At 47.1% G+C, this 14,096-nt stretch overlaps 3 protein-coding genes across 3 annotated transcripts; 1 reads left to right on the forward strand and 2 right to left on the reverse strand.

Moving 5' to 3' along the window:
* Positions 1-302: 302 nt before the first annotated feature.
* Positions 303-4,528, reverse strand: mrm2 (mitochondrial rRNA methyltransferase 2). Its single transcript, XM_040191960.2, has 2 exons — positions 3,998-4,528; positions 303-3,125 (listed from the first exon to the last, which is right to left on the reverse strand). The coding sequence occupies exons 1-2, from the start codon at positions 4,284-4,286 to the stop codon at positions 2,695-2,697; spliced, it is 720 nt and encodes a 239-aa protein (XP_040047894.2). The 5' UTR covers positions 4,287-4,528; the 3' UTR covers positions 303-2,694.
* nudt1 (nudix (nucleoside diphosphate linked moiety X)-type motif 1) lies at positions 4,108-6,782 on the forward strand. The gene is made up of 4 exons (XM_040191961.2): positions 4,108-4,686; positions 4,769-4,928; positions 5,161-5,306; positions 6,351-6,782. Exons 2-4 carry the CDS (start codon positions 4,774-4,776, stop codon positions 6,521-6,523), a joined length of 474 nt encoding a protein of 157 aa, XP_040047895.1. The 5' UTR covers positions 4,108-4,686; positions 4,769-4,773; the 3' UTR covers positions 6,524-6,782.
* snx8a (sorting nexin 8a) lies at positions 6,606-13,711 on the reverse strand. The gene is given in 13 exon segments (XM_078084068.1): positions 6,606-7,858; positions 8,228-8,262; positions 8,265-8,376; positions 8,729-8,878; positions 9,179-9,247; positions 9,328-9,457; positions 9,622-9,782; positions 9,885-9,965; positions 10,084-10,220; positions 11,124-11,244; positions 11,391-11,599; positions 12,283-12,397; positions 13,572-13,711. Coding segments are annotated over 11 exon segments (1,218 nt in total). The 5' UTR covers positions 11,532-11,599; positions 12,283-12,397; positions 13,572-13,711; the 3' UTR covers positions 6,606-7,777.
* Positions 13,712-14,096: the final 385 nt, after the last annotated feature.

Raw genomic sequence — 14,096 nt, forward strand, 5'->3', positions numbered from 1 at the left:
TATTCATCAGTTATTCATAATAACTTTAGTTTAAAGAGGGGGTTTTTTTTGTGCCGCAGATTTGTTTTTAAAATGAAAATTGAGTCGATTACGGCGAGAAATCTCAATTCAAAATCTTGGTCTGTGTTTTTCTCTTTTGAAATACTAATATTTGGATGTGAACCTGCAGCTGGAGAAGAATGAATTAACCTGTGAATGAATCAACATTCATCCCCAGCCTGGCTGCTCCGCTCAGAGCAATTAACATAAATCCCAGAGTCATTTGGAAATAATTTGAATCTAAATAGCAAAAAAGTGAATAATCAACAAGTGATGAGAGGTAAAATTGATCATCTTTCACAATCAGCTTTGGCTGCTCCCATTCGTAGCCAACAATCCTGTTCAGAGGTCAGTCTCTGTGGCTTATTTAACCAGGAGGCGTGAATGTTTAATTTCTTACAGTATTACTCATCACCCCTGAGACACAAAGGCCAAATCGCAGCCTTGTTAATTCATTCATGTGAGCCGTCGCTTCCTTTCGCTGCCATAAATGCTAATTTGATTAAGCTTCTAGTTCATTTTGTGGATCAATCAGACTCCAAAAACAAACAAAAAAAATGCAGTTACGAGTAATATGATTTCTATGACGAGGATACGTTGGCGGTAATTTGAAGGAGTTTGTTTAAGTGTAATTTACGGTTACGTTAATAGACACGTGAATTCAGACTGAAAGGGCAATTGAATTACAGAAAGTGCAATGTTTCATTCGTATTATCTAAATTCACTTAAATCTTAAAAACAAGTACGACACAGATGCATAACGACCTCTTCTGCAAAGGTTATCTCCAGCATTATGCAGCATCCACGACTCTTAACATCCCCCGGTGGGTCATTAATCTGTGAATGAACAGGGGCCTCAGTGATGGGAAAGGTGGGACGAACCAAAAGGGCCCAAACTGGGAGAGACGTCAAAAACATTGCTTTATATCTGCTTCTTATTTCACAATGTGAGACACTTTTATTGAATATATCGCCGGATGAATGAACTATTTTTATGGATTATTCTTTGCATATAAAAAGAAACGTTGCTGCCCTGTGGGCTCCCCCCCCCCCTCTAAGAGCAGCACATGGTTTAATCCACCATCAAACAAGGTTAAAACACAGTAATTGGATGCTTTTACCAGGGATCCAAAGACGCTCAGGTAATTATGTCTAAAGAGAAAACCAAGACAATCATAATAACAAGTTGAGGGACAACCGCTGTGAAGAAAATCCTTTCAAAAGACACACGAGTGAATAAACTCGTCAGCTTTAGAGTCCAATTCTGCCGTGTGGCTGGAGACATGACAGACATTTCAATATATTATCATAATGCAAGAGACGTATTAGTATTTCTTCAATTTGAGGAAAACTGTCATAGTATAAGAAACATACTGACATATTCATGTACTCAGGGTTCATAAAGAGTTTTATCTATTCAGTACGGTGAGATCTGCATCCACTGACAGGCTTCAACCTCCAACATCATAGCGACACATCTTGTGCAATTTGGGTCCCAGTCCACCACACAACAATGCGTGTCAACTATTAATGGTGAAAAGTATTTCATCAGTCATAGCTTGACTGATGAAATAAAAGCAGCGTTTTCGTTCCCTCCCAACGCCTGACTGCGTGATTTAAGACGGACTCATAAAGTTGCTCCTAAAGAGTCATCAAGAAGCCATTGGCTGAATATAAGTGTGAATCAAACATCAAAAGTGAACGCTGTAAAAAAGGACCCCTGTAAAGCGTCTACTTGTCTTCTATTTTGAAATACAGTGTTGACCATAAAAGGTTTTTTTTTTTCCTACTTGTCAGAGAATTAATCTAGTAAGCAAAATGATGTTTTTAGGACAGGCTGTTATTCACTTTGGCAACAATAGAGGCATAAATTGCCCAAAAAAAAATGCTATGAACAGGTTGAATGAAGAAGAGAAAGCAAGGGGCTAAAATATGACGTCGCTAATAAAAAAGGAACAGCACACATAATGGACGATGTCATATTATCCCACGCTGTGAATCCCTCCACAGACCCGCGTGACGCATCACATCCATGAGGAGTGTCGTCCTCAACGCAGCTTTGATAGGAAACGTCCTTTCATGCCATCGCCAGTGGTTCTGCGTGGCGGCATCACCGGAATCAAATCACTGACAACAGACCGGGAAAACAGCGCGAATAGACGCGCGACACAGTGACTTGGAGGAGACCCTCGACCCACTGGGCTGAAGATATTCGCACGCCTCCCGTCGGTCACACCGTACGTGCCTCGGCATTAACTCGGCCCTCCATCAGCTCTCAACGAGACGATCACTGCATGTTTCTACACGGCGGCCAGTGCCGATTTTCCAGCACAAGCAGGACTGCTGAATCACTTTCTGCAGCAAAAGGCAAATACCAAACTGACTGTGCAGAACAAGACCAACTTCAGAGAAAACGGGGCTCTCGTGGAGCATCAGACTGAAGACGCTCGCATGAGTTTTAGATATGACGGATTCGCTGTGATCGTTCGCAGGGACGGGGATCAGCTTCTGGGCGGCTGCGAGCCTCAGCGGTGCCTCAACAGTGCCCCCTTTTGATCAACGTGATGAAGCAAGCCTCTTCTCCACGTTGCCACATCAAAAGCTCGGCTTCCGAGTCGCCAGGAACCTCGTGTTCACCTGGAAGAATCCTGGGGATCACGGTGACGTCCTCCTGTACATCCGTGCGAGGAGATACCGCTCAGCTGATTCCCTCCGGCTGGCGTTTGGCTTCAAAGTCAGAACGCTGCCGAACACACCGGAGAGCTCCTCCTGGAGCCTGCGAGCGAGGATCCCGTCCCAGTATTTACAAACCAGGGAGCCGCCCGGCAGTAAAATCCCCTCGGCCAAGTCCGTCAGAGACAAGCACATTGCGACGAGTCTCTCGTGGTCCATCTCCCGGAAACCGCTGGCGTTGGGCGCCATGTCGCTCAGGATGACGTGAGCGCGGCCGCCGGGGAGCAGCTCCAGCAGCTTGGCCTGCGTGGCGGGGTCGGTGACGTCGTGGCTGGACAGGAAGCGGGCGCCGTCTAGAGGCGGTATGTTGAGCAGGTCGACGCCGACGACCGAACCGCGTGGCAGCGCTGGATCTACGACGCAAGAGAACCCGTCAACTGGCTTTTAACAGGAGGAGATTCCGTGTGTACGCGAGTGTTGGCGGGTTTCCGCCATCGGGGGAAAAAAGTAATGTGGTTACGTAAAACAACAAGTGATGCGCTGCAAGTGAGAGACAATTATATGTTATATATAATTGACCAAAAAAGTGATTTTTTTTTCACCAAAAACATTTTTAGACCCAATACTTTTTTTCCATGACATTTGTCATTATTACATATTTTGACTTTAACAAAACAATTTTCTACTTTTCTTCCATAACTTTTGTCAATATAACCTATTTTCACTTTTTTTTCAAAAACGTTTGACTAAATTATTTTACTCTTTTTTTTCAAAACATTTTCTCACTTTTTTTTTTTTACTTGATTTGCATGACATTTGTCAACTGAACCTATTTTCACTTTTTTTTTCCTAAATATTTTTTTGAGCAAATTATTTTAAAAACACTATTTTTTTCAAAAAAGGTTCTACCTAATATTTTCTTTAAGAATTTTTCTTTAAAAAAATCTTTTAACAAATATATTTAACGACTTTTTTTCTAAACTTATTTTTTGACTAGACATATTTTGACATTTAGTTCAAAACTTTTTTCGACCTAATATATTTTTTTTCTATGATATATATTTGTCAACATAACAAAATCAAAAGATTTTGACAGTCTTTTTATCAAAATGTCATTCTTTAAAAGAGGCGTAGTTTAACATAATAACAAATGTTTTTGAAATATTAATCTGGTGCAAAACATGACCCCATCCTCCAGTATCACTAATAATAACAAATTATCAAACTGTATTGAGGCATTTCCACAAATGACTGCGGTCAGGAGGATCATTTAAATGTCCCTCACCTGTCCCGGCTGAGTTGACCCTCTGGACGGCCACCTGGCTCCAGGCTCCGGGTGCGGCTCCGCAGTCCACCACGCTGCGCCCCGGCTGCAGGAGCCGGAACTTGTCGTCTATCTCCAGCAACTTGAAGGCGCTTCTGCAGCGGAAGTGCTGCGCGTGGGACGCTTTGACATACGGGTCCTTGCGCTGCCGCTGCAGCCAGCGCTGCTCGGCGGCAGTTTTCCCTTTCTGCTTCTTCATTAAGCTCGGGGAGCAGTGGAGGAGTCTCCTCGGGAGGGAGGCGCACCACATCGCTGTGCTTACTTTGCTAAGCCGAACAGAGCGCGCGTGGGAATACAACTCACCATTGGTCCGTTCTGTGCATCATTCATATATGTCCCCTTACTGCAAAAACATTAAGAGCAATAGTTCCTATCTGGGGAAATCACGTTTTACGCTTCTTTTTTTAATATGACCTCTTTCTTTTATTCTAATTATTCACTTCCATACTTTCAACTCATCCCACCTAAACCGCTGTCATAAAATATTTGTCTGTCGAGTGTCATAGACGATCACGTTGACGCCTGCCTGACGTTGATCCCGACCGAGACGTGCTCCTCATACGTCAGCACGCGGGAGCCATTCAACGTGGTCTTGTTTTGGAACTTTTTCTGCTGTCTTCTTCTCGTAGCACGGGGCGGAATTCGGACAGGTGAGAATGACTGAGCTCGTGCGGGCCACGCGCATCGGACAGTTTGTCTTTGTTTTAACCTTGTGCTCACGTGACTCCCCAGGGACGATGCTGAGCTCCAGCAAGCTGCTGACCCTGGTGCTGGTGGTCCAGCCGGGCAGGGTGCTGCTCGGCATGAAGAAGAGAGGGTTCGGGGCCGGGAAGTGGAACGGCTTCGGAGGCAAAGTTCAGCCAGGAGAAACTATTGAGGATGGTGCGAGGAGGTGAGACTCTTCTCGCCAGGTGTTGGTGCTGAGATGCAGCTCACAGGTTGAATGAAAACAGAACATTCTTTATGCATTTTGCATTAATAAGTGAGAAAAGCAATGCATTGCTTATCTTTCCATTAAGTTATGGGGTTTTTACATTTATAAAAAAAGAACAACTTATCTTACAAACCCCAAGAACCCCTTTTTTTCCCCTCATCACATGTTTATTTGATGTTTTCATCTTCAGAGAACTGCTGGAGGAAAGCGGCCTCACGGTGGACGCTCTGGAGAAGGTCGGAAACATCACATTTGAGTTTGTTGGTGAAGCGCAGCTGCTCGACGTCCACGTTTTCAGAGCCGACCATTACAACGGAGAACCAACGGAGTCAGAAGGTTGTGTGATTTCTACTGACCCACAATGCACCAGGAAAATAGACGTTCTTTTGATAAGGAGGACAATTGCAGAAGCACGTAGTTCTTGGATAACAAAAACATGTGATTCTAAAGAAAAATAATCTTTTTTTGCTTTTGGTTCCCCTTAATCATGACTTCCTTGAGAACTTCTGAGGAACAACTTTCGGTTCCATTTTTAAAACCACTTTGACGACAGTGATTCTTTGAAGCAGACTGACTCAAACATCTTCACAGACGTGACGCAGGGGGAGAACATTAGTTGAGGGGTCTGTATCCTTATGGTTGAAATGCACTTATTGAATGTCGCTTTGGATAAAAGCGTCAGCTAAATGACATGTAATAGAAGAGAGGAGACGTTAAAAAGACTGCATGTACACAAAGGAATGAAGAGGCCCTCAACAAAAGGAATGCTGTGTTTCCTGAGAGTTTAGTCAAGGTTGACCGAGTGAAAATTAGAGACACGCAGCAAAGAGTCTGGAGGTCAACAGAGGTCACTCTGCCGAGGGTTGAAGACATAAATGGAAGGAAGCGTGAAAATGTGCTGAAGTCAGTGGGAAATACATAATGTGGAAGTTTAACACAACAAGAGAGGAAACGACAGATGAAACTGTGAAACTGCAGGAAAGGTTCAGCAGGAATAAAACCTTTTTGGGGGAAAATGGTTCTTCAGAGATCGTTGAAAGCGCGGGTGTTTAAAATGGAACAATCCGGCTTACAACAGCCCAACAACTGTGATTGTGACAATGGGCTCAGCTGGGCTCCACCAGCACTCTGAAGGTCTCTTGAGGAAACTACTCAGAATATAAAAGAGTTCAAGAGGTTGGTCCCCTTTTGGAGGCTTCTAGATTAAAGACTTTAAATAGAAAAGGGTTCTTGATGAAACCCCTGGACTAGAAAGTAACTTTTCGATGGAGAAAAATGAAAGTGGCACAAAAAAAGTTGTCTAACGGGTTGTGGTAGATGATCAAATGTGCTTAATTCTTAGGAGGTGTAAGATCGACTATTCCCTCTATTGTTCTGTAGAAATGCGGCCTCAGTGGTTCAAACAGGACCAGATTCCTTTCAGCCAGATGTGGGCCGACGACGTCTTGTGGTTCCCGCTGCTGCTCCAGAAGAAGAAATTCGTTGGATACTTTAAGTTTCAGGGTCACGATGTGATCCTCAGCCAAAGACTGGAAGAGGTGGAGGAACTGTGAGAAGACCTGCGTTTCAGAGGACGTTCCTGAGCATCGGCCTTCCAACTTGAATACGTAGCAATAAATTCACTCAGAATTACACTGACAGAAAATACACCCTGTGATTTTATTTTCAGGATAATTGATTCAGCACAAATTCAACATTTACAATATCTACAGTGATAATCAGTGGATTTCTTGTTCTGTGCAGGTGAGCTGTACGATTCCAGAAACAATAGTTTGCACAGTTTCTTCATAGAATAAAAGTTGAATTTCTCGATTTCAGCCTCAGTTTGTGTGTTTGAGATGATGTTAGTCTGAAGTAACGTGAGCGCATCCACGGCAACTTGTCCCTTTTGATTTTGTTATTTAGAAAAATACATCATGTTCTGAAGCAGGTTATATGTGTGCAGAGATGCATGTGCATGGTTGTTTTCAGGCCAAGTGTCTCAGTAGAAAGTCTAATAGCAGAAAAGGATGCTGCGTTACAAAACTTATTTAAATTAGCATTTATCCAGCTGTGAAAACAAGCCTCCATCTCAAAAAGTGACACCTTCAAAACATCTTCAGGTGATCATTAAACGTTCGAGTTCAAACTGTGCAGCAGCCCTGGATTTATATGATTACACGTTGGTAGTAAATCAATGGCTTAGTGTTATTAACATTACACTGCTGGTGCTAAATGTCATTTTTAATCAATAAATCTCAAATCTGCCCTTTATAGTAGTTCACTTGGCGCATAGGCCTTTCAAAATAGTTAGGAAATACAACATGGGAGTAAATTCAAGCAGAGGAAGCAAGTGTGTTGCTCTACATAGAAGTAAACATTGTAGAAGTAGCGCAGTTGTTGATAAAACGTATAAAGTGTGCTGCTACACGTCCATATGAACTCACATCTGTATCAAAAGCACATCGGTCTAGAGTTATTCTGCAAGGCAAAACCTTCAGGGCTGGAGATTTAAAAGAATCCCATCCTGTAATAAACCAAAACATGATGTCACGCTCTTCAAACTGTCTTTAGTGTATGAACCTTCTAACAGGTTGGAAGGTGCTTCAGGGAACGAGATGGAGCGCTTTAATATCCCGTCTGCCTTGTGAAACAGCCTTTATACTTCACCGTCGAACGAGGCGTTAAATGTGCGCAGCTGTTAACACGGCCGGGGCCCGAACACTGAAGCGAAGACGAGAACCCGTTCGGACACCCTCGTGGAACGCACTCGTGTGTATAAGAAGACGTCTCCGTGGCTGCAGGGTGATTTCCTCTGCGCTCGGGTCTCAGGTGGAAGGTTTCAATCCGTTATTTCCACCGAAGAGACACCCGAGCTTTGGCTCGAGTTCATTCCACACGGCTCCCATCTGCAAGGAAAGCGGAAGGTCACTTCTCCCGACCCACATATTTCAATATCAGCGCTAAAAAACCCAGAGTTATTCTCATCAGGAAACACTAAACTACCTCGGAGTAACCCCGGAAACCCTCTCGAACTGTTGCTGTCTCGCAATTTGAATATTAAAGATCGAGGTGCAGATAAAAGCATCCTGCCAAAGACATCAGAGAGATTCACGTGTTCATGTGAAATAATAAAAAGCTACAAAATGAGAGGGTTTCTTTTCACGAGAGCCACCACCTGCATTGCTTCTTTTGTTGGACTTTAAAAGCCAATTTAAACCCAACTTGACCCCCCCGAAGGGTCTGTGGAGAAATGATTTCCAGACCGGCGGCCTCACCTCTCGGTGTCCTTGGACCTGGGAGTTAACAAAAGCCCCAGAATGTGGGACGTGATCGGGAGGTAGACGAAGATGAGCTGTGTCTCTTGGTGGAGGCAGAACAGGGAGAAGTAGTTACGCAGCTCCATGGTCTGAATGGCGTTCTCTTGCTGTTAACGCAACGACAGAAAAGAAACTCACGTTATCACCACTTATTGAACGACGAGTCATTTAAAAAACAAAAACGACTATCGAGGGCTAATTCAAGACTTTTATTTGATCAATTTCCCTTAAAAAAACCTAAAGGCCGCTCATCTCGGCGGCAGATTCCGCCCTCGTCTGTGATAATGATGTAATGATCGAAACTCGTCGACGGGCGAGTCCTCTGGGCACAGACTGGAGGAAACCGCCAATTACCACAAAGCTTCTTGCTTTGACAGCGCTCGAGTCCGCTCGCCTGTCGCTAACGCACGCGCGGCCTCGTCTGGCGGCGGCGAGGAAGAGAGGAAACGCATGGAGCACCTGAACAATGCGGGACTCCAGCTGCTCCACAGACGCCTGCTCTTTGGGCTGCACGGTGGCGCTCATCATCTGCCTCTTCATCACGCCGTACTTGTGCAGCGCTCTCTGGTGCTCGTGGAGGACGCCTTTCTCGTGCCGCTCGCAGAGATCCTGCGCGTTGGTGCAGATCGGGACATGCGTTGCCGTTAATGGAGGCCGTGGTAAATACCACTTTGTCTGCCCACCGGTTTGATCCTTGCAAACCGCCCTTCTTCTAAGAACTGCAAATAGGGTGCGCTGTTGCTAAGTGACTCATTGCGTAATTACCTGAATTTAGTTATAAACTGATCCGGGATTCACTGCAACTATACAACCTTTTCATTGTGTCGCCATCAGAAAACAGGAGGTTGATATTTCTGTTTCCTTGATGGATAAAAGAAAACTTTGCGGCACAAAGTGCAGCCGACTCACTCTGTACGACTGCAGCAGGTCCAGGAAAAGATTGAGTTTTTCCACGACATCGTCCTCTTCCCGTCGGCCCTGAGGACACAAGCGGAACAGCATTTAGCGCCCGGTGGCGTTCTGGGGGCGGAGCGGGGCGCGGGGGGGGGGAGGCGTACCTGCTGAGCGGCTTTGTCCGACAGCGCGGCGAACTCCACCGACAGGCTCCTCAGAGAGCGCCGCAGCGCGCCCCACGTGCTTTGTGAGGAGGCCAAGGAGGGAAGAGGAGAAGCGTCTGAGCCCAGAGTACTGATGGGGGGGAGATGTTACTAGAAGATTGTTTAAAGGCTCCACGGTGGGACATGAAATACGGCAGAGACGCTACGAACAAAACAACCGTGAAGACAAACACGAGGGTTCGGAGTCTCATCAACATTCGTTTTCTAGAGGAAGACCACTAATAAAAGAAGAACCTGAGCTCTCTGCCGAACATGAGCAGATCAGTCGCGTTCTCCTTGGAGCGCTCCGCCATCTTCTCGGCCCGGTCCCGCAGCTTCTGGAAGCTGTTGTGGATGTTCCTTATCAGCTCTCTGCTCGTGGAGAACTGAGCCTGGATGTCGGCCGGGAGATATTCCTGCAAAACAAACGCCGTCCTTTTTACACGCAGCGGGGTCGTCCGGGGGTGGAGGGTGGGGGTGTTTGTGAGGACTTTCCTCCTCGCGCACACGGGACGAACCTTCGCCAGGGTCGCGATTCTGTTGGTCATGAACTCGTCGCCCGTTTTCTTGTAGGCGTCGCGCAGCTTGGACTGGACATCCTGTGTCGGGGGACGCCGGGCGAGTGAGAGAAAAGAACAGTGAGCGACGGCGCTTATTGCGACACAGCCGAGCGCCGGGCGGGCGGGCGGGCGGGCGGGTCACAGAGGCGCTACGTACCGAGCCGCTGAAGGCCAGGAAGGTCTTGACCAGCTCGTCCTCCGAGAAGAAGGGATGCCGAGCCACCAGGTTGATGAATCTGGCGAGAGCGCGCCTCCTCCCCTCGATGAAGTCGCGCTCGGAGACGGAGGTCAGCACTGCGGACGGGAGAGGAGAACGCGATAGAAAACAGGATCAGACCGCATCGACTCGTCTCGAATCAGTGGTGGATTAATGACAAGGAAAGTAAATAATGAGACAGGAATAGAAACACTACTGCATGTGTGAACATACGCTTTGAATATATTATTCACGGCGCTTGAAGCCAGATTCATTCCCTGCGTCGGTCAGAACAAAAGGGCCGAGCTGCTCCTCGCACAAAACACCCGAATCCCCGACCCAACTGGCCGTGGTCGTGTTGCATTGGAGTGACAGCGAGATCCTCTTTGTGGCAGTGGCAAGTGGGTGGCATCAAACTTGAGAGCCCCACCCCCTACACAGAACCCGCCGGTCCAAACCTAAAATTAGCCTCTGTAATAAGAAGACGGGGGCTCACGTGTCTCAAATAAAATTAAATAAAATAAAATATTTACAGCAGCTGACCTGTCGTACAAATAACAGTTGTTTCTGGGAAAAATTGGCTCCTTCCACCCAGCGTGCCGTTGTGACGCCGACTGATTTACTGGCGATTGCCGCTGCCTGCCACAAAGTTGCCACCCACTTGCCACTGCCACAAGGAGGATCTCGGCCTTACTGTTGCATTGTGGGTAATGTGGGCAACAAGTCAAATTTAGGGCGTTGAAGAGACGGCATTCTGATATACAAACGGCAGAAAAAGTCCCTGTGAACTGAAAGTGGCTCATGCAGAACTTCTTCTTTTCAACAACAACTGATGCCGCTGGAGGAGTTTGTATTCACGATCTTAATCGAGCAACAAAAAAAAAGAATCCAAATGTTCCAAACAAAGCAGCGAAAGCATTAATGAGGTCAGAAGGGAAGGTGCAGGAAACGCAGAAACAAAGGAACGCTCTGCTGAATGTGTAGAAGAAGGAGTAACGCACCTCCCTTCAACATCCTCTTAGGCGGCAGCGCCGGCACCACTCGGTAGGCGAACCTCTGCAGCAGAACCTCGTGGAAGACGTCGAAGTCATTGTAGCGCCGGTAAACCGAGATCTTAAAACGCTGAAAACCAGAAAATAACCTGAGAATCCAAACAATCATTTCAAACGTACAATGGGGGGGTCATATGGAACGGGAGGTTAATAGAGTGATGGGAAGGAAAGAAATAATTCAAAGTAAGACAGCGTTGTCCTCCCGGGACGCCTTGCCTGGCTGGTGACCTGGTACTCCACGTGTTTGAGGAACAAGCCCTTCTTCTCCGGTATGAGCTCCACCTGCACCGCGTCTCCGACCAGCAGCTTGTCCAGCGTCTGGGACAGCGTCAGCGCGTCGTCCCGCGCCGGCTGCATCCTCAACGCCTGCGGGCTTCGGACGACTCTGCGAGCAGACGAGCGGCGCCGACTTCTTATGTTTGACTCTGGGGAAGAAATGGATTGCCTCACGGTGAGGAATGCCGGCGCTGAGAGCACTTTCCTCCTATCGACAGACGGCTACGTGTCTCGCTCTATTTGCCCCCAGATACCACCGGCGTTGCGCGTGCTGTCGCTTTCTGCGCATTCCGAGGAGAGGTTGCGAATCGGAGGCCGTGCGCCGCGACAAATGCGGAAAGCTTGTTCTCGCGCACGCTTAAGGGAGTTGCATGCAGCTGGCCGCCACTCTGCCCCCCCCCCCGCCTGAAATAACACAGAGAGCCTTAAATAATGACAGAAGGTTTGGGAATGAATGTCGAGCCGGCATAATGGCTACCTCTGTGAAAAAGCCCGGGACTCGCCCACTGTCGTGGCACCGGGGGAAGGAATGCAACACTTCAACACAGCTGAGGCCTCCCCGCCAAAAGTACAACGAAACAGCTGAATTTAAGTAAGAAAAGGAACAAAGTACGGATAGAAAGTCGTGTAGAAATACTCCCTAGTGTTACTTTGTGATCATTGTGATTGCATGCCGTTTAAAGCAAAACATCTGGTAATGAAACTTTGAGACTGGGCGAGCCAGTAAAAGAGTGGAGACACTTGTTAACAGCGGGGGGGGGGGGGGGGGGAGTCGGCCTCAGAATGAAACAGGAATCGTCGAGCTACTCATTAAGCCGTCGCTGTCACCGACCTTGTGTGCGGCTCCTCCGGGAGGTCGGTGGCTTTTCTTTGCTGAGCGAGCGCTTTATTACAGAGCGACGACTTGCTCAAGGATCCGTCTGAGGGGGGTCAACGCGCTCGGCAACCTGAGGACGACAAAGACGACGTCAAGTGAAGGCCGCCGCTCCTCAGTCCCAGGTTCACACCGTGGTTCGTGTTCTTCTGCGCAACAACAACAACAACAACAAAAAGGGCCAGATAGACACAAAAGGAGATGATCTACAAAACGGGAAATCCTACTGAGCCATGACAGAAACACACTCCGCTGTGTTGTGACATTAGCTTACGTCTCGCAGGGGGGACTGAATCTGACATGAATAATTCAAGCGCCCACGCGTCTGCAAGCCCACAGCGAGTTCCTGCAGACCGGCTGTTGATGAGACGTTGCTCCTCTGTGATGCAATTTGACACAAATAAAAATAAAACATCGGTCTCGATCTAAAGAGTGTGTGGACGGAAGGATGCGCACACCAGCTGTAGAAGTTAACACGCAGGTAAAATACAACAATCAGAAGGGGATGTTTAATGATTTCATGCCTGTTTTATCATTACCGTTGTACGCAGCCTCTGTATTTAAGTGTGAGCCCCCCCACCTTAGAGACTCGGGTCCTCTGAATAACCTGCACTGTCTCATCCACCCCAGCCGATAGGCTCCAACTTTAAACTAAATGAGCGCTGCTCAAAACCGACAGCGGGGCTTTCTTATCACCTTTTATTTCCCATCACATGACTTTGCATTGTCACGAAACCCGATGGTACCGTTTAGGCGACAGTTTAAAAAGGTGCACAAAACAGACGACCTCCTCGTAGTTTTACAGAGGAAAGCAGATCAGATCAATATATGAAATATATGAAAGCTGGTGTTCTGCTTGAAGGAGGCTTTTCACGTGGCAGGGGGGGGGGGGGGGGAGACGCACCTAAACCCATTTCCCCCCCTGGAATCATCTGTAACGGTCGTGTTGCTGCTGTGGATCGTCGCGCATCAAGAGAGCATAACTCGGGGCATCGAGTGAACGTCCGCTGCGCGCGGAGGGGGTTTAAGATGCGGGCAACATCACGTCGGGATCTCAATGTACCCAAAAGTTCTCATCGGATCGCTCGCGTCGCGCCTCCGCCGAACTGAACCACCAGACGCCTTTAAAAAACGGGCTTTTACCCCGCGACGGCAAAATACCACCAACAACAACAACAACAACGCGGTCAGAGAAATGAAATGACAACATTGCGTTAGGAGGAGAGTGAGAGGTTCTCGCACCGTACCTTCATTGATCGCTCACGCTGTCATGTGAGCGCGAGACCTCCATGTGATTTCCTGCAAGGAAGGAAAAGCAAGTCACGTATTTCTTAAAGTTGTAGCAGGCGCTGGTTAAAGTCCGAGCGCGGAGTGGAGCTCTATAAACAGACGCGCTCGCAGCAGATGAGCGGGGTGATTTGTGGGGTATTCCAAACGCTTTACGTTTTTTTTTTTTTAAAGAAGTAGAACCGCTGCTGAATCCGCTGGTGTCGAAGCAGTCCGGTGATCTGTTCATGCCGTCATTTCAATAAATAATCCGATGAATATTTATATATATGATTATCGTGAGCGTTTTCCCCTGCCTGGTTTAACTTTTACGCATTCTAAACATGATTTTATATTTGCCATTCATTAAACTGAGGCAACTAACTAGTGTTGCTTTCAAATGCTCCTCGTTTTTTTTCACTTTCTATATTCCCCGTGACAATGAAATGTCACGATCACGGTATGTTCAGACACTAAGTGGCGGCTATACGAGTATTAAATAGGCT

This window comes from Gasterosteus aculeatus, chromosome 11 (assembly GCF_964276395.1).
Source record: "Gasterosteus aculeatus chromosome 11, fGasAcu3.hap1.1, whole genome shotgun sequence".
Taxonomy (NCBI): domain Eukaryota; kingdom Metazoa; phylum Chordata; class Actinopteri; order Perciformes; family Gasterosteidae; genus Gasterosteus; species Gasterosteus aculeatus.

Bases quoted from the DNA above. Each gene is read 5' to 3' on its own strand.
- mrm2 (XM_040191960.2), bottom strand. From the start codon at position 4,286: ATGTGGTGCGCCTCCCTCCCGAGGAGACTCCTCCACTGCTCCCCGAGC. The intron at 3,126-3,997 runs GTGAGGGACATT...CTTGCGTCGTAG, and splicing joins GGTCAACTCAGCCGGGACAG to ATCCAGCGCTGCCACGCGGT.
- nudt1 (XM_040191961.2), top strand. From the start codon at position 4,774: ATGCTGAGCTCCAGCAAGCTGCTGACCCTGGTGCTGGTGGTCCAGCCG. The intron at 4,929-5,160 runs GTGAGACTCTTC...TTTCATCTTCAG, and splicing joins ATTGAGGATGGTGCGAGGAG to AGAACTGCTGGAGGAAAGCG. The intron at 5,307-6,350 runs GTTGTGTGATTT...ATTGTTCTGTAG, and splicing joins AGAACCAACGGAGTCAGAAG to AAATGCGGCCTCAGTGGTTC.